This window comes from Nannospalax galili, unplaced genomic scaffold (genome assembly GCF_000622305.1).
Source record: "Nannospalax galili isolate Female #2095 unplaced genomic scaffold, S.galili_v1.0 scaffold72, whole genome shotgun sequence".
Taxonomy (NCBI): domain Eukaryota; kingdom Metazoa; phylum Chordata; class Mammalia; order Rodentia; family Spalacidae; genus Nannospalax; species Nannospalax galili.
In genome coordinates, this window is record NW_008336933.1 from 6,845,851 (window position 1) to 6,872,281 (window position 26,431).

The 26,431-nt window shown below is 41.3% G+C and overlaps 1 protein-coding gene across 3 annotated transcripts in view; it reads right to left on the reverse strand.

Moving 5' to 3' along the window:
* Dsp (desmoplakin) overlaps window positions 1-26,431 on the reverse strand; it is a 54,753-nt gene that overhangs the window by 25,755 nt on the left and 2,567 nt on the right. For 2 of the 3 annotated variants that reach the window (XM_017797771.2, XM_017797772.2), the window contains exons 2-9: window positions 14,077-14,179; window positions 11,255-11,403; window positions 9,863-10,037; window positions 5,647-5,775; window positions 4,211-4,261; window positions 2,365-2,526; window positions 840-944; window positions 25-120 (exon numbers count right to left, since the gene is read on the reverse strand). In XM_017797771.2, coding sequence (XP_017653260.2) covers window positions 25-120; window positions 840-944; window positions 2,365-2,526; window positions 4,211-4,261; window positions 5,647-5,775; window positions 9,863-10,037; window positions 11,255-11,403; window positions 14,077-14,179 — 970 coding nt within the window. Of the gene's footprint in view, window positions 1-24; window positions 121-839; window positions 945-2,364; window positions 2,527-4,210; window positions 4,262-5,646; window positions 5,776-9,862; window positions 10,038-11,254; window positions 11,404-14,076; window positions 14,180-14,274; window positions 14,368-26,431 lie in introns of those variants that run through there. The other variant, XM_029562851.1, reaches the window with a different exon arrangement.

The window sequence follows — 26,431 nt, forward strand, 5'->3', positions numbered from 1 at the left end:
ATAGATAATAATAAGTGTACAAACCTGAAAGTAGGCAGCATTTTCTTTGAGATGGACATCAATGCACTTGGTAATCTGCAGAATCCAACTCCACTGTGTCTGGAGAGTGTCCATGTACGCCTGAAACAAGAAACCATGAGCTGTCTCACTCTCACTCAGAGGCACATCATATGTCTCCTACATAGACCCTTGGGCCCAGTGAAAGCTAAGACACTTTTTTATTTTATTCTGAGTCAAGCAAATTTCTGTGTGATAACTGGTAGCAGAATTTCCCACCAGAGAGCTCTTGGTAGCATCAGTTTTCGCAAATACCTACCATTAGGAGTATGAATCTAAGTATGTCTAGCCAGAATTGATCGGCTACTGACCAGTCAGAACAGACACTGGGGAAAGCACTACATTGGCCCTGTTGCTGATCATGTAGAGGGTGAAGGACTCAGGCAGAGGTCTTCATAGGCTCTACCCACATAACACGAATGTTTCGGTTTAACAACTAATATGATATACCAGCACTACCACCTACATTATCCTTGAACCTAGCCCACAGATTGCAATCTCTGGCAAAGGCAATCCACTACTTTTTTTGTAAATAAAGTTCTGTTGGAACATAGCCATAGTAATTGTGACAGAGACCATCATCTGGTGTACAAGTCTGAAATATTTATTACCTGGATTTTCCAGAAAACAAGTGCAAATCCCTGGCCTAGGGTGCTGATCCCAAAATAGAAAATAAGGTTGGCATAGCTTTATAATGGATAAAACTAATTCACTCACAAAGACTTCCTTTATGAAAAGCCTCTCTTTTTCCTGAAGGAAAATATAAACCCCATAAAGTCTACCTCAATTTTGTCGGAAGCTGGATGCTGATTGAGGACAAGTTGGTCACTTTCTTGCTTAAGTTTATTGAGCTCTTTCTCCTTGACTTCCAGCTGACTCATGCGTATCTGTGAAAGAAGAAACCAGATCCTTTAAAGCAAGTCACAATTAGGTTTCATTACATCCACAGTATTGAGAGGCACACACAAAAACTGCATTTTGGAAAAAAAAAAAAAATCAATGCCAAAGACTTGTGGTAAGTTGTCCTCCGGAATCATAGTATTTTCAAGTCTAGAAAGCATGTTTTCAATAGGACAGTAAGTGGTTGAGGCCAGGCTGGTGGCATGGCCTGACCAAGATCATACAGGTAGAGTAATGGAACAGCAACTAGTGCTTGTTGAATATTCTTATCCAAATGCCTGGGACCACAAGTGTTTTGATTTTTGGATGTGTGACTGTGGAACATTTACATATTCATAATGAGATAGCTTGGAGATAGAACTCAAGTCTAAACACAAAATTCATTTATGTTTCCCATCCACAGAGACTGAAGGTAATTTTATACAATATTCTTGGCACATCTGTATTTATTTTTATTATTTATTATTTTTATGTGTATGAGTGTACTGCCTGCATGCATGTAAGCACACCCATGTCATGCAGTGCCCACAGAGGTCAGAAGAAGGCTTAGGATGCCTCAGGAACTAGAGTTAGGGATGGTTGTTAGCCACAGTGTGGGTGCTGGGAATCAAACTCGGGTCCTCTGCAAAAGCAGTCAGTGCGCTTAACCACTGAGTCAATTCTCCAACTCCTGGCACACCTGTATTTTTAAAAATATTTACTATTTTTATTTTATGTGTATGAGTGTATTGCCTGCAAGCATGTAAGTGCACCCATGTTGTACAATGCCCACGGAGGTCACAAAAGGTCATCAAATTCCCCAGAACTGGAGTTACAGATGGTTGTTAGCCATGTAGGTGCTGAGATTTGAATGTGAGTCCTCTGCAAGAGCAGTTAGTGTGCTTAACCCCTGAGCCATCTCTCCAGACTTGGCACATGTGTATTTTGACTGCCACCTGTTGACTGAGGTCAAGGGTGGAATTTTCTGCTTACAGTTCTGTGGTGGCACTCAAAAAGTTTCAGACACAGCATTTTGGATTTCAGATTTTCAAATCACAGGTTGCTAAACCCATTCTAATTCCCAAATCCAGGCTTTAATCCACCATACTATAGTGCCATCCAACTCTAGGTTATCTGGATGGACTCATTCTTCACTAGCTAATGAATCACTGTCTTCTGGGATATTAAACAATGTACTTGGGGATGGGGGTGTTACTTAGCAATGGTGGCATGTCCCCATGGTCTTAGTTACTTGGGGGGATGAGGCAAGATTGCTTGAGCCCCAGGAGGTGGGGTCCTTCCTGGGTAACAGCATGCTGGTGTGCTGGTCATGCCTCTAATCCCAGCACATGGGAGGCAGAGGCAGGCGGATGTCTATGAGATCAAGGTTACCAAGGCAACAGGCTAAAGTCACCCTGGGACACTTACAGAGAAGGCCTCCTGCTTCTGGGCAATGTCTGTGTTCTTGTCGCTCCAGTCATACAACAGCTCCTCCTCCTCACAGTCATTGATCCACATAATCTCTCGGGATGTGGCCTGAATGATGCTCTGCAGCTGGCGCAGGTGATCCATCCTCTCAAAGGATGCTTTCTGCAGACAAGTTCAAAAAGCAACATTAGGATAACAATGTGCAAATGCTAACAAAGCATTCTCTGTAGACATCAGAGATAAAGAAAACTGTGTAGTTCCTTCACCAAAACAATCTAAGACTAGGTAAAACCTATTAACCTAATGCATTTACTGACAACCACATGTAGGGGAAAGGAACTGGCCAAATTTGTGGTGTGCGAGAGGCAATAGTAATTTCAGATTCAAACAGCCTAATTCCAAGTCTTTCCCCTTTATTCCCTGGTACTGAAGTAACTTAGGGCCTCCCTCATGCTAGGGAAGCACTCTACCATTGAGCTCCTTCCCAGCCTCTGAAGGGTCTTGATTAGATAAAAGTTTTAGGGCCAGCCAGATGGCTCAGCAGGTAAAACACTTGCTGCACAAACCTGATGACCTGAGTTCAATCCCCAGAACCCACTCAAAGGTGGAAGGAAGGAACTGACTCTACAAAATTGTCCTCTGACCTACACACAGGCACCATGGCATGTGAGCCCCCACACATATTATACACAAACACAATAATAATAAATAAATTTTTTAAAGATAATGAAGTTTGGGTTTAATAATTGTAGGCAATAAAGGGAAAACTAAACTCTCAGATAAATCAAGTTTTTTTTCTCTTAGATAAGTCAAGCTTTGCTTGAGGTCGTGTTCTTCTCAAACAAATTTAAGGTGCCATCAGTTTTATCCCACCCCAACAGGAAAATTACTGTGTCACCAGTAGACACTTTATTTTAAAAGTATTGTAGCCAGCAGGCATGGGGTTGTACACTTTTAATTCCAGCCCTTGGGAGGCAGAGGCAGGCAGATTTCTGTGAGGCCAGCCTGGTCTACTTGCGAGTTCCAGGCCAGCTGGGGCTACAGGGAGACCTTGTCTCAAAAATAAATAAATAAATAAATAAATCAAGCCAAAACAAAAAATAACTGTTCTGCATTAAAAAAAGTATATATACACATACATATACATATAAACATATATACACACACACATATACATACATATACATATATGAGACAGGGTCACACTATGTAGCACAGGCTGCTCTGCTCAATACATAGACCAGGCTGGCTTTGCCTCCTCAAGTGCTGAGATTAAAGGCATGCAATACCAAGACCAACAAAACAGTTCTTATTTTCTTTTAGGGTTCAGGGAGGGAGGGAGGAAGGAAGGAAGGAAGGAAGGAAGGAAGGAAGGAAGGAACTGCAGCCAGCAAGGAAATATGGAAAAGGTGAAAATAAGGTGACACAAATAAGTAGAGGAACAGGGTCCCTGCAACTGACACAGGGTCTGTCATGAAATGGTAATGACAGCCTGGCGAACTCACGTGAAGAAAACACAGTAAGATTTCTTCAAAAGGCTGCAATCCCAAAATAGTCAAGCTTTGTCACTTTGCATGCAACTAACAAGAGTCATTTATGTGACTAAATTAAAAACATACTGTCTTAAAAAAAAAAAAAAAAACTTTCAAACTTCATATCCAAAAGAAATTCAGCAGCAGCAGCAAAATTAGCATCTAGGCACACAGGAGCCAGAGCCAGAGTGTTCGGACCAGGCTCTTAAGCGAGCACCGAGCCGGTGCACTGTCCCAGAGATGCTTACTACTCGGAGAACTGAACTAAATTGACAACAGAGGCCACATGCCCCCTTTGGAGTCAATGGGCTTACCAGCAGGTTTTCATATTCTTCTTCCAACTGGTATATTGCAGATTTTTCACGCTGGAAGACAAGAAAACACAGGTAATTCATTAGTCCTCTTGTGGATGTCTATGGAGAGAGCAGCCCTCCTAAACCTCCTTGTAAGATGCTGGCCTCACATCCCTCAACAGAAAGAAATAAGGGCTTGTGAAGTCTTTTGTCCACAGGGACCTTTCAGGTTGTTTGAAGGCTCCTCCCTGAGTTGGTTGTGCCCTCTCCACAAAGCAGAGACTTGGACACTGTCACTTAAAGAGTTGCTTGTTGAACTTTTTTTCTCCTGAAACCTTGAAAATATGACTTAGGATCACCTAGATTTTCAAAAAATGAGGAAGAAGGGGCTGGAGAGATAGCTCAGTGGATAAAAGCAGTGACTGCTCTTGCAGAGAACCCACATTTGAATCCCAGCACCCACATGGCAGCTAACAACTGTCCACAACTCTAGTTCTAGGGGGATCTGATGCCCTCTTCTAACTTCCTCGGGCATTGCATGACACAAGTGCACTCACATGCATGCAGGCAATATACTCATACACATAAAAATAAAAATAATAAATAGAATAAAAATTTAAAAATAAAAAATTGAGGAAGAAGGTTGATCAGGTACTCAAGTGGACAAGAGTTAAGGATGTTAAAAAAAAAAAGGAGGAAGAAGGGCTGGAAAGATGGCTCAGTGGTTAACACTGACTGCTCTTGATGATAGACCTGGGTTCAGTTCCCAGCACCCACATGGTGGCTCACAGCTATCTATAATTCCATTTCCAGGTGATCTGATGCCCTCTTCTGGCTTCTGAGGGTACTGCCTGCATACGGTGCACATACATACATGCAGGCAAAAATTCATACACATAAAATAATCTTTTTAAAAGCAGTAATAAGTGAAGATAATAGCTTTGGCCTAAGTATAAAAGTTCATATACAGCCCTGGGGGGCAGAGCACTGAGATCAAATTAATATCTCCTGCTGTCATTTGCTCCAGCTCCAAGTCTGACTTTTTTCAGCACAGAAGACATATAATCATGAGACATGATCTCCTTCAGGAGACACACAGTTTAATTTCCACCCAGGAGAGGATTTTCAAACAACACAGACTACATGATAGTTTCATTTTCCCTCTGAGAGGTGATACTTTGCTTTCTGCACTAACTCTCTACCAACCACCTCCCCAAATACTAATTCAAAACCTGTAAACTCAAGAGTGCCTGCATGTACTCAGCCTTTGGTTCAACTCCTTCTCTGGGTCCAATAAATCTGACTGATTCCACTTCTCTTTTATATGATGGGATTTTTTAAAACTTTCCAATCCCTTGGAAAGGAAATAATAGTCTAATGTTTCAGACAAATTTGCCTAAGATAGACCCATCCTTCTGTCTGCTTTCTGATGACTCTAAAATGAAAGTGAAAAGTACCAGGTCGGCTTTGATTTTGTCCAGCTGCCACCGGTAGTCTCCGATGGCATTGTGGATGCTCCTGTGGCTGTTGATGTGCTGTTCCACAGAGGCCAAGTCCACGCCCCAGGCCACCAAGTCCATCTCTGCCTGTGAAAAGAGAAGGGGTGCACCCTTTATTGCCCTCTTCTGCAACGGACTCACTTCTCTATAGCACCAGGGGTCAAAATATCACACATAGCTCTGTTTCAGATTAAAAAAAAAAAAAGTACAACCATCCAGGAAATTTAGGCAGGAAGATTTCTTGAGCACAAGTGCTCAAGACCAGTACATAACAAGCTCCCATCTCAAAAAAAAAAAAAAAAAAAAAAAAAACCCAAAACACAAAAGTATGTTTGAATCCAAAATATTTTCCCCATTTTTTTATTAGTTCTTTGAGAATTTCATGCAATGTATTTTGATCATATTTACCTCTCCTCCCCCCTAATTTCTCCCAGGTTCACTTCCCTTCCCAACCCACCCAATTTTTGTGTCCTCTTTTTTTTTTTTTTTTTTGAACCTATCAAGCCCACTTTGTGTTGCCCATGTACTCCTGAGTGTGGGGCCATCCACTGCAACACAGCCAGCCTACCAGAACCAAACTCTCAAAGAAAGCTGACTCTCCTCTTAGAATGTCGGTTATCAATAGCTCCTCAGCTAGAGGTGGCACATCGTGCCTACCACCCCTCCGCATGCTTGGATAAGCCAAAATATTTTTTAAGGGTTCATGAAAACTTCCAAATACATCCTCAAGGCTCCAGCCCAAGCTGAGCTGAGGAAGAAATTCAGAAATGGGTTCCTTGTAATCTAGATCATTCCTCTGAACAAAGAAAATCTTAGCATAAGAATACAGGAGTGGTGGAGGGGCTGGCAAGATGGCTCAACTGGTGAAAGTTGGATGACTGGACAGTGGAGAGATAAAACCAACTCCTAAAAATTGTCCTCTGACCCCCCCATACCATAATACTCATCACACACACACACACACACACACACACAATTTTTAATGGTTAAACACAAGAGAATCCAAGTGTGTGTGAATATACTCTCGTGTATAACACTGTAAAATACCAATACACATTTCTTCATTAAATCTAAGTCAGAAACCTCTGAAGCATAGACATGCACTGCTTTTCAAGCTAAATAGCTGACCTGAAGATCTGTCTTTATTTCTTTAAATTATCTTCTGTTTGTTATTATTGTATGAGGAATCAAACCCATGGCCTCATGCATGCAAGACAAGTGCTCCACCATTGCACTGCACCTCAAGCCCTAAGTTGTTTTGATGAATGTAATGTAATCAACTGATGGCTCAGAAATAGTGTTTATAATTCCCTTTTAGGATGCAAAAATTCTCTATGGTCCATTTCAAAAGAAAGTTACTAAGCAAACTCAAGGTCATCATTTTGAATAATGCTGGCAATGATATTAAGATTGTGGGTTTATGTTCATTTTTTTAAAAATGGAATCTGCTAGGTTTATGGCTTGGATCTGAAATTTAAGAATGCTGCACTGCAAGAATCAAACATATTGTTCCATTCTGGGCCACATTTCATTCTGGGTCAAGTCCAACATCTCCTCCTCCTTTTTGCATGAGGAGATGTACATTTCTAAATCACCTGTGTCATCTCTCAGATAAGCCAAGGGCAAGCATTCCATGCTGGAATGTCAGGGAGAACAGAATGCAATTGTCCTAAGCCACATCCATGTTCTAGTACCCTTGGCAAGGTTTCAGAGAGAGGAGCCATTTCAGAGTCAGGTAACTGAAGGTTACCTGGGACTTTGAACCCTGTGTCCTGCAACCAGCCCTGCTTTAAAACAGAAACAGTAGGTGCTACGCTGGGAAGGCAGAGATGACCCAACTCCAGCTCACTCAGTTCGTTACAGGCAGGTGTACAGTATCTGACTCGTCCATCAGCAGAGTTACAGATCAGGGAAACAAAGCAGAAACCTGGCAGGAGATGTGTGTCCGCCTCCTGAACATGCTGCCAGGGGAGTGGCTCCCTTATCAGCAGAGGCCTCATCTGGGTCTCCTGGGAGTAAGTGAAGAATGCTGGTTATGTGGGGGGATGGTGGGAGAGAGGGAAAAGGTCACACAGAATCACAGGGTAAACCAGAGGTATGCTCAGACAGCTTTTAGTTTGCTGGGAACCACAAGGGCCACCTGCCCACGTCAAAAGCATGGCTCATCAATGGGACTATTAGAAAATGACGTAAAACTGAGTCCCTGTGACAATGCCATTTTCTGACATTTAGAGATGTAGAAACTTTTCTACCAAGTGTTCTTTGTTTTATTTTGCTTTGCTTTTTTGTTTGTTTATTTGTTTTTAAAGCAGTCCCACTACACAGCCAGGCTGAGATTATAGGCATGTGCCACCACACCTAGTTCTACAAAGTGTTCTCACAAAGCAACACCCACATAAAGCCTGAAAATGACAAATTGTGAGCTGTCATTTTATATAACTGTCATACTGTTTTAGACAACATTAGAGGATATGACATTTCATAATTTGGTTCAAAGGTTGTCTTGCCTATGAACAATGATCTTTAAGGTATAGTTGAATTTCCACCAACCTCAATCTTCCACAGGGCTGGAATGCCACCCTCTCCCCATTCCTAAGCAAGATTTTATTATCGATCTCACAGGCAATTATTTGGCATTTGGGGTATGTCTTGTAGTCTTCAACAATTTTCATCCTTGAGACCATGAATCATAACTTTTGAGCTTTCAGTTTCTGGCTTGGTACCAGACATATAAACCCTCAAGAAATGAGGGTTTTAAAATGTTCAGAGGTGGAGACAGGAAGCTCAGGAGCTCAAACTCATCCTCGGCTACAGAGCTAGTCCAAGGAAGCATAGGGTATATGAGACCCTACCTCAGCATGAAGGGAGGGACAGTCAAAGATTTGAAGGGAATCTGAAAACATGCAAACAGGTTTATATTTTCTTCTGAGATCATCGCTGATGCTCCTCCTCTATTCCACCTTCCATAACAGTTTATAGTCTTCAGAATAAATGGGAGAAATAAGTCAGGCATGGTGGAACATACTACACTCCCAGTATCCTGGAGGCGGAGGCAGGAGGATCGGAAGATCAAAGCTGATCTGGCCTACATAGAAAGACCCTATCTCAAAAATAAAAATAAATAAATAAAAACAAAGCATAAATACATAAATAAAAGGTAAACAGGAAAAAATAATGGAATGGGTGAATGATATGTGGCAAAAAATTTCATCACACAGGAAAGAATAAACTTAAAAATCTTTAATTCTAGGTGCAAGTGCCACTTGCCTATGGTCCTAGCCGCTGAGGAGGCTGGTTTGGGAGAATGGCCTGAGCCCACATATTCCCAAGACCAGCCTGGGCAACATAATGAAACCCAGACTAAGAAAACGGAGGGAGAGGTTTAAAACGGCTACGAAATTTTAGAATTACCAAATTGGTTCAACAAGGAACCAGGTTTTCTTACAACCACAACCACATTGTATAACAATCTCTCTACAATGTATCATTCTAACGTATCTACCTCTCAGTGAAGGATGGTTCATTAGGAGAAGGTTTTCATTATAAAATTCCCATCTATATGATTATGGTATGTTTCTCCTGCCACCTGTTCATTATCGGGCTTAATTACCACATAAGACAACAAAACAGTAATTAGCATTGAAAAATACTTTGTAGAAACTCCAGTTCTAGGGGAAGGATCAGCACATGCTTCTGGTGCCACTGTTTGATTCACACCCACACAAGTGATATGACACTTGCACAACCAGACAACTAACACTTCAAAAATGTAAAGTGAGCAACCAAGGAGTCCAAACCAGAGCACCAGTGTCCAGCTCTTCCAACTTGTTAAGGTATTTTTATTTTACTGGGATAAAGTCTTACTATGCAGCCTGGAACTCTTTGAAGGCTGGGCTGGCTTCAAATTCACAGACATCCATCTGCTTCTGTCTCCAGGATACCAGGATTAAAGGCTGTACTACCATGTCCAGCACATGTTAATATTTTAACTGACCCATCACAGTGGATCAGATGAGGTCAGTTACAGCTTGGGTAGAATGATGGTATGAGTTAACAGGTTGCTGCCACTGCAATTCCAGAACACTGGGGCTGACTACACCACCCTCTATACTTAGACTACATGGGTTTGGGGTCGAGAAACCAGCATGTGTCAGTCCACCTGGGCACCACTTACCCTTTGCTGCCTCATCCAGCCCAGACATTCGCCTGTAAGGCGCTTGGTAAACTCATCCCACCCGGAGCCACTCTGGCAAGTGTATCCTCCACCTCCCTTGGAACTGGCCCTTCGGACTCGAGGGACGCTGATGGCCTTATAAAGGGCTCGCATTTGCTCCTGGAGCTGAAGCAGTCTGCAAGGAAAGAAAAAGAAGAATGTTATCACAGAAAAACAATGAAAACAGCCCAGGGCAAATCTTCCCTTCTCTGGGTCTCCTTTGGGTCCATGCAGCACAGATATGTCATTTGAAGGTTGTTTTTCTTTTCTTTTCTTTTTTTTTTTTTTTTTGCAACTTGATAACATGCAAGGTATGAATACTAAGATGATGCTCAAAGCCCAAAACATCATGAAAAGTCACTGCCTTTGCCTAACCCCTTAGCATCTTGCTTTCTCCTGAGTGTCATCCTGGGGATTTATTTTCCTGCTTCCCTGGGCCTCCATAGCATGAGAACAAATTCAGACCACACAGCTCTGCTTTGGGCTATCACTTCTAACTTTAAGAGTCTCACTTTTGTATTGAATAAATACAACTTGATATAGACTTGAATAGTCAGATACTGTACTGAAAGCCTCTACTGCTGTCTAAGTGCAGGGAAGGTTAATAACTCATAGTCCACTCAACTCTTCAAAGAACTAGCGTTTTTGCAGTACCAGAGATTGAACCCAGGGCTTTTTGCATGCTAGGCAAATACTCTACCACTGATCTCTATACCCAGGGCTTTCAAAAGTATTCCACTGAACTACATCTACATCTCCTGCCCTTTAACTTTCCCAAACCACTCTTGAATTTGCTATGTAGCCTGCTAAAGCAGGCTTTGAACTTTTAATCCTCCTGCTTTGGCCTCTCAAGTAACTGGGATCATAGGCCTATGCTACCACTCCAGCAAGAGTTAGAATATTTTTCTTCTATTTATCATATTATTTTATTTTTAATTATGTGTATGTATGTGTCTGTAGGTGGGTATGTGCATATGACTGCAGGAGCCGGTCGAGGGCAAAAGCGTTGGATCCCCTGAAGCTGGAGTTACAGGTGGTTGTTAGTTGCCTAATGTGGATGCTAGGAAATGAACCCAGGTCCTCTGCAAGAACACTATGTGCTCTTAACTGCTGAGTTATCTTTCCCACCTCCCAGAGCCCGAGTTTTTGGATGGTCACTTTCTTGGGCAAGTCTATTTAATTCTGTTGGCAGCTTTGGGATTCCAGAGAAGAAGGTTGTGGTTTGGGTCAATTTGTATTAGAAATGGATAAAGCCACAGAATTCCAAGTAAGCAAGGTGTTCTGGGAAATGTGTGCCCTTCTTCAGGTAGAAGCCCTGCATCACGTAAGGCCCACCTGATCCACAAACAATACCTTTTCTGATAAGCGTCGCAGGGCTGGCCCATCTGCCGCATCTCCCGGATCAGGCTATCCGTGATTTCCATCTGATCGTTGGCCTGCGCAAAGTACTCATCCAGCTCTCTACTCCGGCCCAGTTGTATTCCATCTCCATATTTCAATTCCTAACAGAAAGAATCCATGTGAAAACACCGTAAGGAAAGTCGTCCTGTGCATCAAAGAAAGCAAAATCTTCCATTGTACTGTAAGATAGTATAAGCTCCACTCCCGGTCAAACTGCAGAAGATTCTTAACTGAGCTAAGTGTGGTGGTACACACCTGTATTCCCGGTCCTTGGATGGAGGCAGAAGGATCAAAGTTTGAGGCCATCCTGGTCTACACTGTGATCAAAAAAAAAAAAAAAAAAAAGATTTCTAACTGAAAATGATCTTATTAATTTGACACAAGGAAGTAGATGAACAAAATTTTGAGGACTTTTAAACATTCACTCGTATTTTTTAACAGAAGGAGAAAAACATCACAATAGCTGAATGGGTAAAGGGGCTTGGCACCAAGCCTGATGACCTGAGTTTGATCTCTGGGGCTCACATGGTAGAAGGAGTAAACTGACGTCTCCAAGCTGTCTTCTGACCTCCACACACATGCCATATACATGAGTGTGGGTGTAAACACACACAAAGTAAAAATATTTTTAAATTTTTAATATATTTTTATTGTGTGTGTATATATGACATGGACAGCATGCACAGTGGAGGCCAGAGGACTCTATGGAGCTGGTTCTCTCCTTCCATATTTATATGAGTCTCGGGGATTGAACTCAGGTGGTAAGGCTTGGCAGAAAGTGCCTTTACCTGTTGAACCATCTCACCAGCCCTTCAATTAAAATTTAAAGATAAATTACAGGATGCTCACCTTTGCTTTAATATGCTACATGTCTTCATTTTATGCTGAATGCCTCTTTACTGAGAATTTCACTGAGATAAGAATGCTGGACCTTTTACTAGATACAGCCTTTTACACACCAGCTGAGTCTTTCCTACATTATAGAGGAACATAATCTTTTCAGCTCTTAAATAAAACCTCTATTCTGGTTTGGATGACACAGTGCAGTTATGTCAGATGTTAACAATGGAGGAAGCTGTGTGACAGGTACCTGACACTGAACTATCCTATTCCTGTAACTTCTTGTGAGTCTCTACGCACTTCAAACTAAGTCGTATTTAAATGGAACACCCCCTCTGCTACTTCAGCGCCATTTAGCCTCTTATTTTCTGTTTGCTCCTCTCATTCAGCTTCAGCCAAATGAATCTTATTTTTCTACACAAAAATGTTAGGAAATATGACACTATTTCCCAAGCATGCTTCTATTGCATGTTAATGCCCATCAGTAGAAATAAACAGAACATGATGGCATGTAAATTTTTAGTGTGAAATATATCCACAGTCACTGTAAAGCTATACCCAGGGCTGAGCTAAGTATGTTTTGCATCAAGTCACTGATGCGTCCTATTTGCTTTGAATGAAGGAGTCCATCCAGGTATGGGAGGGATTTTAAAGAAGTATATACATACAAAACAAACTAGTTTGCTGATCCCTAAAGGCTTTTTTTTTTCTTTTTTGTCTTTTTGAGACAGGGTCTCCCTGTAGCCCCAGCTGGTCTAGAACTCACTATGGAGACCACACTGGCCTTGAACTCACAGAGATCCACCTGCCTCCGAAGACCAGGCTGGCCTTGAACTCACACAGATCCGCTTGCCTCTGCCTCCCAAGTGCTGGGATTAAAGACGTGCACCACCATACCCGGCTCCTAAAGGCTTTTTAACATGAACTGAAAATATGTATTCATTCTTTCTCCCCCGCCCTTTCTCTACTCTCTTTCACTGATAGAGTTTGGCCTCAAAATTGCAATCACCCTGCCTCTACTGCTAAGTCATGGTTGGGATCATAGGCATGTCACCATACCTGGATGAGGATACTCATTTGATCGGACAAAATGAACCAGAACAAGTATGCACACAATACCACAATTATGAAATTGGAACATTAAGATATTTTTCAAATTAAAGAAAAAGAGAACATAAAATTTTCTGGGTTAAAATAGTTCCGATGTAGCAGATTCTAGGTGCAACCAAAACATTAATATCAACACTGGGGAGACGAGAGTCTGATTCCTTACCTGAAAACACACAACCATTTAGGAAAAGTCTAGAAACAGCAGCAACTCCCCATCACTCACTAGGCAGTCTTTAGAAAACCCTGAGCAAGAGAGCTACAGTGATTTAAAATGAAGTCTTTGCACTGAGAGTTTCATGGCAACCAGGATTTAATCCCAGGTCAATGAGATCCAAAACATCTCAGTTCTCTCAAAATGTCATGTTAAAGTTTATCCCTATTATGAGAGCTTAAGAAATGAGAACTTTAAGAGGTGATTAATCCATTTACATGATTAGTGGATTAACAGGGTATCTTTAGAGTGGGTCTGTTACAAAGGCCACCTTGGCCGGGAGTCTTGTGTGCTCCCGGCCTGTTGCCTTACACCATCTTGGGATTCTGCCAACAAGGTCATCACCAGATGCTGCCCTTGAGCTTGGACCAGAACCATGAGCCAAAACAAACATCTTTATAGTTTCCCGTCTGTGCTGTTGTTACTAGCAACAGAAAACAGACCGCGATTAATATCCCTGTCTAGCCTGGTCTAAAGAAGATCATCTCTAAGCATTTAAGTACGTGAAAGAGGTCTACCAATAGAGATCAAAATGGGGACCAGGCGAGCCGAGGCTCCTCAGGAACCACTGTGGGCGAGGAAGAGGCTCTGGAGAAGTGAGGGTGGAGCTTACAGGTTGAACGATGAGCTCGGCACGCATCAGACAGTCCGCGCAGTTCTGCAGGAGCTCCTGGATGGTGTTCTGGTTCTGATGCCTGGACATGGTGCCGGTTTGACTGAGGAGACAAAGACACCAGACATGCAATGACTTTTATCAATTGTAAAATAATACCGAACTTTCAGAAAAGTTTCAAACATGGCACAAGAGTACTCCTGTGAGAGCTTCGCCCAGACAGCCCAGGTGTTCACATTTGACGTTTCCTTCATCTCTTCCCCAAGCTATGTGTGTTTGTTCATATATTCTCTTTTTCAGTCATTTGAGAATGGCAGTGCTCTTTCACACCAAAACATCTCAATACATATTTCCTAAGGAAAGAGACATTTAATTATATAACCATAGTACAACTACTGAAGTCAGGGAATTTTAAATGGATATAACACTATTTTCTAATCTGCAGAACTTTTCAAAAATTCATAAATTAAACCCAAAATGTCCTTCACGGCAAATTTTCCACAAGTCCAGGAGCCAATCCAGAACAGCTTTCTTATTTGTAAGAACACATGACTAATGACTCAGAGTGATTTCAGCAGATCTGTTGCCCATCCCCCTCCCTCCCTAATGCCAAGTCCTCAGAACACATCCTTCTTTGGTAAGACCTCAGCTTGTCAGACTCAGCATACAGAGATCCCACTAGCATATCCAGCCACAGGAAAAACAGGAGACAAGAGAAAAGCTAACTCTACAAGAGCATTTTCTACCATCACATTAAAAGGAAGTAATCATGGTGCAAAGAAGATGGAAAATCTAAACATCTTTGATGTAAAAGTGAGCCCTTTCAAGCTACCCCCTTTCTTCCCAACAATGAGGCTCGTTCTGTATACACTCCAAGTGGAAGCACTTTTTTTGAAGACTCGCAGATGAAACCTTAAAACGGGTGTGGAAGAACATGGCAGATGGTCCATATTTTAAAGAAAAAGATTTCAGGAGTCTCATCTGCCCCACGACATAAGTGAATCCATAAGAGTAAGGGCTAGTAAAACATACTGTTAAGTTTTTAACATACTGGGATAAATCATGCTGTAGCCTTGTCTACCATAGCTTAGTTAAGAGAGATTTAAAGCACAGCAAGTTATGGTTAATCTGTGAAGGGCCCTGAAAATGTACTACAAGATGCTAAACTTCTAGCTTCAGAGATACCTGGTCCTTCAGGCAACTCGCACCTGCTTCTTTCTCTGCCAAGCTGAATGAACTGTGGTGTCTGTGTGTGTGATGTTTTAAAGAAAGAACTTCATTCACTGTTAACAGAGAGTACTGGGCTAGGGATGTAGCTCAGTGGTACAGTGCTTGCTTAGCATGTGCCCTGGGTTCTATCCTTAGCACTGAAAAAAAAGAAAAGGAAAAAAAAACAGTTTAAAAAACAATACCTGTATTATACACAGGTGGGTGGACTCACAAGAATGTGGGAACTTCTCCCACAGTGCCTGACTGTGCATCATCGCACCACAGGAAAGCACTCTTTCCTTTTTTTTTTTTTTTCTGCCATCTATTCGGGGTTCCTCCCTGCAAAAGTAAGGCTCCCCAACAAGCCAGCACTAGCTGAATGTGGGTGAGCAGCCCAGCATTCCCTGGGAACCACTCCCAAATGACGACACTGGCTCCTCCAGGCAGGCCCAGGCAGCACACTGCCTGAGCTCCACCTATCAAAACCTGGATAGCCTCCCCCTCCTGCACCTGGAGTGCAACCAGTCTCGCTTCCGCCCAGCATTACATGGGAAATCTGGCGCCTTTCCCACACCTCGGGACACAGACAAGACTACATCAGTTGTCCTAACTTGCACAGAATTCCGACTGCCTTAGAACACTTTCCAGTGTACCTACTGGAGAGAAGAAGAAATGTAGGAAACAAAGGGGAAAAAAATCAAGAAACACAGGAACCTCACTTAGAACCCTAGGGTAAGTAGGGAAGGTCTTTTGGAAGGCTGAGGTAGGAAGATGACTTGAATCTGGAGTTCAAAATCAAGCTGGGCAACATAGTGAGATGCTGTATTAAAATAAAAAAGGATCAGTGAGTTTTGACAGCTCACGCCTTTAATCCCAGCACTCCAGAAGCAGTGGCAGAGGTGGGCAGATCTCTGTGAGATTATGGCCAGCCTGGTCTACATAGTGAGTTCCAGGCCATCTGGGGCTACAGGGAGACCCTGTCTCAAAAAGACAAAAGAAAAAAGGAAAGAAGAAGGAAAGAAGGAATTAGTAGGAAGGTCTTATATAATTAAACTTGTTTTATTTTTCTCCTTTTCTTCTCTCTGTTCTTTTTTGGCTGACTTGAAACTTACTATGTAGTCCACGCTGGCATCACTCTCACAGCAATCCTCCTGCCTCAGCCTCTTGAGTGCTGGGATTATATGCCCAATTTGTTCTCTTTATTGAAAGGTGAATATCTTTTTTCTGAAGCATTTGGAAAGATCAGCGAGTTGCTTTCAGACAGTGATTCCCACAAAGAATGCCAATCCCAAGCATAGAAATGACAGGGTTCTCTCTCAGCACAAAGAGAGCCAGATTTCCTTAAATGATTTTACAAGGTGCACCAACGTTAAAAAAAACTAACACAAACCAAGCTGTAAGACAAGGCAGTTAAGGGAAATGGTACGGAGTCTACAAGAACTTTGTACTATCTTGGCAATTTTTCTATAAATCAAAAACTCTTTCAAGAGCTGGGTGTGGCGGTGTGTGCCTTTAATCTTAGCACTGACTCCGTGAGATCGAGCCTGGTCTACACAGTGAGTTCCAGGCCAGCTGGGGCTACAGGGAGACCGTATTTCAAAAAGACCAAAAAAAAAAAATTAAACAGGGAGCAGGGGGTCTAAATTGGGGTGTCAGTGCTGATGTTGTAGATTGAACCCACTCTCATACACACACATACACACACACACACACACACACACACACACACACACACACACACGTGCTCCCATCCCCTCACACCACATATACACAAAGGTAGGGACTTCAAACTTAATTGTACATAAATGTAGCCAAAGTGACATACAAGTTTAAGCTGGATTATGAGATGAAATTCATTGGACAAAAAAAACCATAAACTCAGGAGCTTCTGTTATCCCACTACAGAGGATGTTATTTGGGTGGGAGATGAGCTGCATTCATCCAGGGTAAGAGATGAGATAGTTACACACTGGGTCAAAACACTGGGGGTTGCTTCATTTTTTAAATTCCTTCCAGGCTTTGAAAGATACTCTTATTGTCAGAGATCAGTTCAAGACATTCAAGATGCCTTAACCTCTTCCTCACCCATACATATCTGAATTTTTTTTAAGAATAAACTCCATATGCTGTTAATAATACAAAAAAGAAAAAAAAAACTTTTTCATACTTTATTAAAGAACTTGCCTGCCTTCACCACAACGTGCCCTTGCTATGACTAAATCCTTATGTGTTTCACCTTGTGTTTTAGTATACAGATGAACAACTAGATGAAAAACAGAGATGTGAAGAAATAAATATACTTAAGACTCAATATTTATAAATATATTTAATACTTAAATATATTTAAGTCCAGGTTGGCCTGAGCTATTAGAGTAATCCTCCTGCCCAGCCTCGACCTTCTGAGTGTTGACATTGGAGGAGTGAGCCCCACTGGGTTTTCTCTTCCAAGTGCTGGGATTGTATGCATGAGCCACCTTGCTTGGCTGATGTTCATTTATTATTTTTGGACAGTGAGTGACCACAGCTAACTGAAATGGCAGATAGAGAAACCACGGAGGTTGGGGTAGAGTGATGTCTGATCCTTAAAGAAGGCCGACTTATCCTGTCTCTATATGCAAAAAAATCCTACTTCAGACTGAGTTATGGTCAAGAAGCCCGTTGGAAACAGGGACGAGAGAAAGAACCAGGTGTTCACCTGGCAACTAGCTCTGTCAATCTCCAAAGACAGATTTGGGCCAGCGGAGGTCAGCAGTTGGGGAAGGACAAATCCAGCCTGACATTTCAGTCACACAGAACTGACTATGCTCAGTCAAAGAGGAAGAAAAGCAGGAAGAATTCCGATCCATTTGATCAATCCCAACCTGTGTGTGACGGACCTTCACCTCCCGAGTGCAGCACAGAGCAGATCCTTCCCATGAGCGCTGCTTCAGAAAACACTGTGTGTCTGTCTCTCTCATCTCCCTCTCCTTCCTCCTTCTTTTCTTCCTTCCTTCTTTCTTTGATACTAGTAATTGAATGTAGATTGATCCCCAAGCAAGTTAGACAAGGCTTCTACCACTGGCCTACATCACCAAGCTTGTCTTGAGTTCACTCTGTAGCCCAAGCTGACCTTGAAATTGCAATCCTTCTGCCTCAGCCTCCTAAGAAGATGAGATTACACACCTGCAACAACAGGTCTAGCTAACAATTTTTAAAAGTTAAGTGTGGCTAACGTGTGGTGGTGCACGCCTTTAATACCAGCACTCAAGAAGCAGAGACAGGAGGATCTCTGGGAGTTCAAGGCCAGTCTGTCCACAGCATGAGTTTCAGGTCAGCCAGTGCCACATAATGAGAACCTGTTTCCCCCAAAAAATGTAATTTAAAAGCTTATACATTTATATCTTGCTCTATTGAACACATAATTTCAAAAAAAAGTTGAAGAGATTTATTTCATTTACGTGCATGTGTGTGTGACGGTCTGAGTTTGTGTGCACCATGTGCAAGCAGAAGCCCTCAAAACCAGAAAAGGGTGACAGATCCCCGAGAGCTAGAGTTACAGGTGGTTGTGAGCCACCATGTGGGTACTGGGAACCAAACCTGGGTCCTCTGCAAGAGTATTAAAGTGCTCTTAAGCTATGGTGCCATCTCTCTGCCCTCTTAGTTGTTTGTTTTTTTTTTTTAATCTCAGAAAATTTATGGACTACGGTTTTCGTGTCCACTGGGCTATACTATATCTAAGATTTCTTTAGCTCACTTCTGTAACTATTTTAGAAACCTGCCAAACTCAGCTCTATTGGAGATCATACAGAAATCTCTGCTCGGATTAATGGTAACTCAAGTTTCTTCTTCAGTTTGTATACAACACCCTGGAAAAGTGCAAAATTCTATCATGTGTGAAGAAACATTTTTTTAATATTTTATTTATTTTTCTATGTGTATGAGTGTATTGCCTGCACGTATGTGAGTACACCCATGTCATGCAGTGCCGTGGAGGTCAGAAGAGGCTGTCGGATCCCCTGGGATGGGAGTTACAAACAGTTGTTAGCTGCCATGTGGGTGCTGGGATTCAAAGCCGGGTCTTCTGCAAGAACAACCAGTGTTCTTAACAGCTGAGCCATCTCTCCAGCCCCGAAACATTTTTTAAAATAAATGTATTTATTCAGCCTTCACCTCCTGAGTGCTGGGGTTACAGGTGTTCACTACTACACCCTGTCTATGTGGTGCTGGGGATCAAACTCAGGACTTCATGAATGGTAGGCAAGCAGTCTGCCAATTCAGCTACATTCCCAGCCTAAGGTGGGAAGTTTATAAACCATGTTGAGAATTGAACTAACAAGCATTCAAGATCTATTTTTAAATATATTTTATTTCACTGACATAAAAGGTAAAAAATATTCTATGCTTTTGAAAAGAAAAAGAAAACTCATTTGGGATAAAAGGATATTGACTTCTAAACTAAAATTGATAGGTATTCTTGGAAAATAAAATAGTCACCCTTAAAAGATTAATTCTTCTGACATTGTTTTATCTTCAAACTCACAAAGACAAATGACTCATACCATAAAGAACCTGCCTGCACAAACACTTTTTAAAATTCATTCTAAAACCTGTTTAAACAAGAAATAGTTCTAAGCTTTTGTAAAAAGATCCCTTCATCAGTAGCCAAAAGGAAAATGAGTTCTGGGGTTTAATTAAAAAAAAAAACATGAACATGTGAACATTATAGAGCATGTTTAATATTCTTTTTTTAAAAAAAAACATTCATTGAAAACTTACTGCCAAAATATTACAGAAAAAAATACAAATGTTTGATAAAGGACATGAAGCATTACAAGGTTAAAAAATACTTTGTTTTATTAAAATAATTTTATAAAGGGAGACAGAGTCAAGTAGATCTCTGAGTTCAAGGCCAGCCTGGTCTGCACAGTGAGTTCCAGGACAGCTGGGGCTACAGGGAGAAGCTGTCTCCAAAACAACAACAACAACAACAAAAATAATAATAATTTTATAGAAATTTTCACTTCTCCTTACACATTGATGCTGCTTTCCTGTATTTCTTTCTGTGTATAAACTTTCTCTTCCATTGATTAGATCTTTCTTTCTCCCTTTTTCTACCTCTTTTTCTCTCTCTCTTCTTTCTTTTGGTTGTTTAATCAACAAGGGGTCTTGTATGTCTGCATGAAATGAAGCCTTATGTCTCTCTATTCAGGTTCATCAGATAATGCTCAGAAAAATCTCAGTAAATGTCTGTTAGAAATTATGATTATACAGTGCATTGGTACTGATACCAAGGTTTAATCATTTAGCTTTTTATAATTTTCAAAGCATATTCTACATATCCTATATAGAGTTTCTTTAAAGGATCTTAAATAAAAAGAAAAATACAATCTTCATGTAAGGTTGACTCACTAAGCACCCTAGACATCCTCTGAGTTATCGGGTGACCATCCCTAAGGAGTGACAGGTCCAGCGATGGACGTCTCCTCCCTAGGGTTTACCTACTCACGCCTCTCCCTCACTTCTACAACTGCTTTTTTTACACACCTGGCTGCCCTGCTCCCGGAGAGCAAAGTCCCACACCTTAGTCATCTTCTTCCCCTGCATGCACCTAACAACTCAAGGCACTTGCACACTGTAGGGACTTTAATGTGTGTTTGTTTGATTTAGTCAAGTAGAAGAAAAACAAAGGCAAATAAATGACTGATTTAAAGACATTAAACTGATGATCTTGATTTAAAAGCTCAACCAGAAAGCACATCTATTCCAGCCACTATTCCTTCCTACAAGTGAGCAAATAAAAGGACTCTTTATGCTATAGATTTAAATGAACAGGACTCCACTGACCCTTCATTCTGTCCCCGTGGAGGAGCTGAGGAGGCAGGATTCCAGTAAAAAGTTCCACTTCTTCCAGGTGTTAGCCATCGTGTGTTGGGTGGGTGGCTTGCAAAGATGAGGGAGCAAACCAACTACTCATCACAACCATCACAAAAACCCTGGGGTTGGCACCATTAGAGCCCGCTCACCTCTCAACCACTCCCACCTGCATGGCCTGTGACTTTGAGCAAGCCTGAGTGACCATGCACTCAATATCGCTTTCCTGGATGCCTGCCTCAGTGACAGGTGGGAACACTCACCTCCTGGGGTGGGTGAGGCTTAGGGGTGTAGTAAGGTCTGCAGGGTGCCACAGAAGCAACCTCCTCATTTCACCCTGGCTCTGCCAAGGGTAGCTATGGCTGCTGTTCAGACACTGTTCTGAAATTTCCTTTTTGTGTTTTTGTCTCTGTCCCCAAGCTATTATTTTAAGGACAGTGTTGTACACAAGAAGTGGGCATAGAGCTAGGGATAAAAAAAAGAAGAGTGTGGTTGCATGCATTGAAATTCTGCACGGTACTCGGTGAAGATGTACAATTTTTACGCTGTTGTGCAGTCATCAAAATAAATTTATATTCAAAAAGGAAAAGAAGAGAAAGAATTGGGTATTAACTATGAGGCATTGTCAGGAGTCCAATAAGAATCAAAAGCAACTATTTGAAACAATTAAATGCGACTGATACATTTTAGCAGCATGATGGAGTTACTTCAGAGATAAAGACGTCTTTACTTTTTTTAATTCAGCAGAGATGTCACAGAAATTTTTTTTTTTTTTACAAATTCAATGCCAAAATAGATATTTCTATTTGGAGATATTTCCCTATTTTACCGAACCCTGAAAAAAATCATTTGCACGTTTTCTGGGCATCCCTGAAGAAGCCAGCTACTCTTCCCTCAGATAGCAGAGAAAGCCAGAGTGGCTATAAAAAACTGTATTCCTAAGCAAAACTTTCACTTTGTTTGCTGTTGCTTTTCACTAGTCTTCATCTTCATGAAATGTAGTTCTCATTTACGGGGTTTCAAAGTGTGTGGACCACTAGGACCCAAGATGTAGGTTAACGTATGAATTGTGAGGCTGCCCTGGCATTTTGTAGGATGCCACTTCCAGTGAATAGCTCACTGTCTGGGTCTTGGAGTCTGTGGGACTTTGAATTCATCAGAACCACATCTGATCAGTTTTCCATTTTTAAGTGTCACTTGAACCACTGGGACCAGCCCAGCAGGAGACAGAAGGGGAAAAGCCAGGCAGGGAGCAGAGTTCCCAGGACTGAAGCCTCCAGATTGAAACACTCCTAAAAATCTTCTAGAAGCTCCTCATCTGGAAAGACTGGTTATCTGAGAGTCAGGTTGGACACGCCAAGTCACACCCAAGCTGTCTTTGCTCCACCTTACAAAGTCAGCACCCAGGCATCAGAACATCAGATCCTCTCTTCCCAAGACATTTCAGTCTCCCTAAACAATAATGAAATCATGGCCATGTTTAGAGAAAAAATGAACTGCTGTTGAAAGCTTGCTCATCCCATTAAATAACAATTAGACAGCATAATACAGAATCAACGATCTAGACTACTACATATAGAATCATACTGGGTGGATTTTTTTCTAAGCATATGAAACTCTTCATAAGAGTATTAACAAAGGAAAACAGTGGTTAGGAAATAAGTATTGCACAGAATGCAGAATGAGGACTGTAACCGATTTTAAAAAGAAGTTTAAAAAATGAATTCTTAACAGCATAAGTTTGATCTTTTCTGGGATCGTGTGATATCTTGGATTCAAATTAGCTCAATCAAATTTGTTATCTGTAAGACCTTGGGCAAAGCGTTCTATTTCATCCTCAATTTCCCATCTGTAAACTGGAACATTGGTTGTGAGGTTTGCGATTACAGGAGGCCTGCGTAATATCCTGACATATCTCAGGGGTCTGGCAGGTAATGGGAACTTTTATTAACCATAGATCTGATATTTTATAAAAGATCTAACTTTCCAAGATTTAATAACCATGCCAGTGTTATTTGCTGTATATTAAGCTAACCTGAATCTTATTTTGCCATTGTTTCTCCCCAAATATTTAGAGTATTCATCCTCTGAGTTACTCAGGCTCTGAGCTTGTGTCTTCAGACTCTTGCATTCTGAATCTCACGTCCAGATCTTAGCTGAAGCTATCACTCCACCTGGATAGTATCCACTGTCCCATCTGACTGTCTCCACCCACATTCAGATTTTCATTGCCCACCTCCTTCAAACAAAGCACCGGCTGTCTCACCCAGACTCCTCCTAGCACTCTCCCCCATGTCACCACCCTAGGCAGAGCTGCTACAGAGGCAGCCCAGTCAAGGCTCAATGACTACCATATTTCCCTACTCCTTGAATGGAAGAGACTCACACTGGCAGCAGTGAAAATGGCCATGACTTCCCTCTGTCTGGACAAATTCCTCTCTATGGTTTTCTCAAGACCGGTTGTCTTTACTGCTTTCCACTTACAGTGATTACTTAAAAAGGAGCCCGCTCTATACACCTCTTGGACTTTTCTCATAATTTATTCACTCCTCTTTACCAGCAGAAAGACTGCAAAGTCTAAAATCAACACTGTTTCTTTATAAAGCCTCACCAGCACTTCCTTGACAGACGTTATTTCTACTTATGAAGGCTCCAAAGTCATTTACACGCGTCTAGCCCACTAATCAATCTCTCCCTCTCCCTCCCTCCTCTCTCTCTCTCTCTCTCTCTCTCTCTCTCTCTCTCTCTCTCTCTCTCTCTGTGGTGCTAGAGATAGAAACCAAGACCTTGAGCATAGTGAGCAAGCACTATACCACAGAGCTACACCCCCAATTCTATCCTACACACTGCTTGTTGGTCTCAGCATACACGCTCCTCTCAAGATTTTTGTTTAGTCATCTTGACTCTCCATCCAGCAGATGCTCAGTAAATGTGCAATGAGTGAAAAACAAAGTTTAATGTACTCATGTAATAACCGGCCTCTCTAGTCTAAAACTCAAGGTGAGAAGGCACAGGGAAGACCAAAGTGAGGTGATGATCCTCAGTGCTTCTTTCTACTCTAAAGTTCAGCGGAAAAGGCTGTTAATCTCTTGATAAGAAACAGGCTTGCTGGTGTTATTTTGTTTGGGGCTTTTTTTAAAAATATATATATTAGTGTTTTGTCTGCATGTGTATAAATGCACCTATGCTGTGCAATGCCCAGAGAGTTCAGAAGAGAACATCGGATCCCCTGGAACTGGAGTTAAGGATCATTATTAGCCACCATGTGGGTGCAGGGAATCTTGCTGGATCCCCTGCTAGAGCAGCCAGTGCTCTTAACCACTGAGCCATCTCTTCAGCTCCAGGGCTTGTTATTATTACTATTATTATTATTGTTTTGTTTTGTTGTGCTAGAGATGGAACCCAGGGCTTTGTGTAAGCTAGACAAAAGCTCTCTACCACTGAGCTACATTCCCAGCCCCTATTTTGGTTTTGAAATCGTGAGATCTGGACAAAAAATAAGCCTGAACATTACAACCAAATATTTCTGAAGCTTTATGACTATGTCCTACATTTAATCTTCCTACAAAATCTACGCTTTGATTGGTGCAGGACGTTAAGTGTGGGATTTAGTACTTTGGCGATAAATCTCACTAAAGATTACCATTTTGTTTTAACTATAAGAATAAGGCTACAGAAATTTTGTTTTAATTGAAAACAGTATAATGTCTTCAAGAAAAATCCAAAATTTACTTTTAAAACTATGCCTTTTATATCATCAAGCATGAAGCATTTCTAACCATTAACCAAATAGTAAGTGGAACACAAGAAGTTACAAATGTTATAGATCCCAACTAACCTAAAATAAAAACACATAAGTCAGGTGGATGATGGGGAAAGGACAGGGTATGACGACGTAAATACAGTCTAACATTGTCCTGAAAATGGACAAGAGTCAGTAGTAAAAAGAAGAGACAGAAGAAAAACACTTTAAGGTCATTTTGAAAGAAAAAATAAGATTAAGGCTCTCTGCAGACTCAGATTAGTTTACATAAGAAAGGGCCAAAGATACTTATTTCAAAAAATCACCAATCTCATTCAGCCCATGAAGTAGCAGCTTTTGAAACAAATGAGTTTAAAATGTTTCCACACTGATTTTTGTAGTGAAAAATAATAAAAATTTTATTTAGAAAAAAGTACATTTTAAGTTCTGAATTACTCCTTTAGCGGAGGTCTGGGTGCCCTTGGGCAGACAGGGACTTCTACTGCAAAGCACAAGCTATGAGCAAACACATCCCTCCACACAAAACAGTAATGCCACCAGAAAAACAGGTCTGGGTGCACAGTCTGACTCCCCACTCAGTGGCTATTAACTGAAAACGCAGAAGTCAGCATTACTGGCTATTTTGTATTCAGCAGCACCAAGACAGGTCAGATGGGGGGGGGGGGGCTCCATCAACCTGGGTCTCAAAAGAATGACTGCCTGATGACTCAAGGGCCAGAGCCTGACACCAGGTTGGGCCATTGACCAACACCAACCCATAGGAAAAAATACTCCTTCCTCCAACTGAGCTTATTTTTCATTTGAGTCTGTTTTCCCTTCCAAGGGATGTACAGCTTGACAGGTTTATAAACAGGTTTTTTGCTGGAAAAACAAAACACAGAGATACTATACAATGAAAAAAAATGTGCCTCCACCAAATTAAATGTTTCAGGAAGGAATCCTAATAAAACAAGTATCTTTACACAGCTCATTTACCAATGAATGAAAAAAAAATCCTACTTCTCTACAAAATTATAAGAAGTCAAGGAAGTAGTCAATTAGTAGATGTTGATTATTGTGTCGGTTTAAGAAGGCTAGGGGATGTAGGCAGGTCAGGGGTAGAACACTTGCCTAACATGTGCAAGACCCTGGGTTTGGTTTTCAATGCCATAAAAATAATAATAAAGATAAGAAATCTAGGCTAGTAGAAGCAGACTAAATAATAAAATTAACAATAAACAGTTGGTTCGTAAAAATGTCGAAAAGAACCACTAAAGACGTCCTTCATAGTCTGTCCTGGACTTAGATTGTGTAATCTACACAGTTGAAAGAACATGCTCCCAGTCAGGGCTACATAGTGAGAACTTGCCTCAAAATTAATTAAATTAAATTAAAAAAAAAAAGAACGTGTGTCTCAAATCCTGGAAGACTAAGACAGAAAAGCAAAATTTCATTTTTAAGTGGCTGGCAAAAATTTAAAAACAAGTTTTTATTCATGGTGTTATTGGACACAATTTTTCCTGGAAATCCCCGGAGCACTTTTTTTTTTTTTTC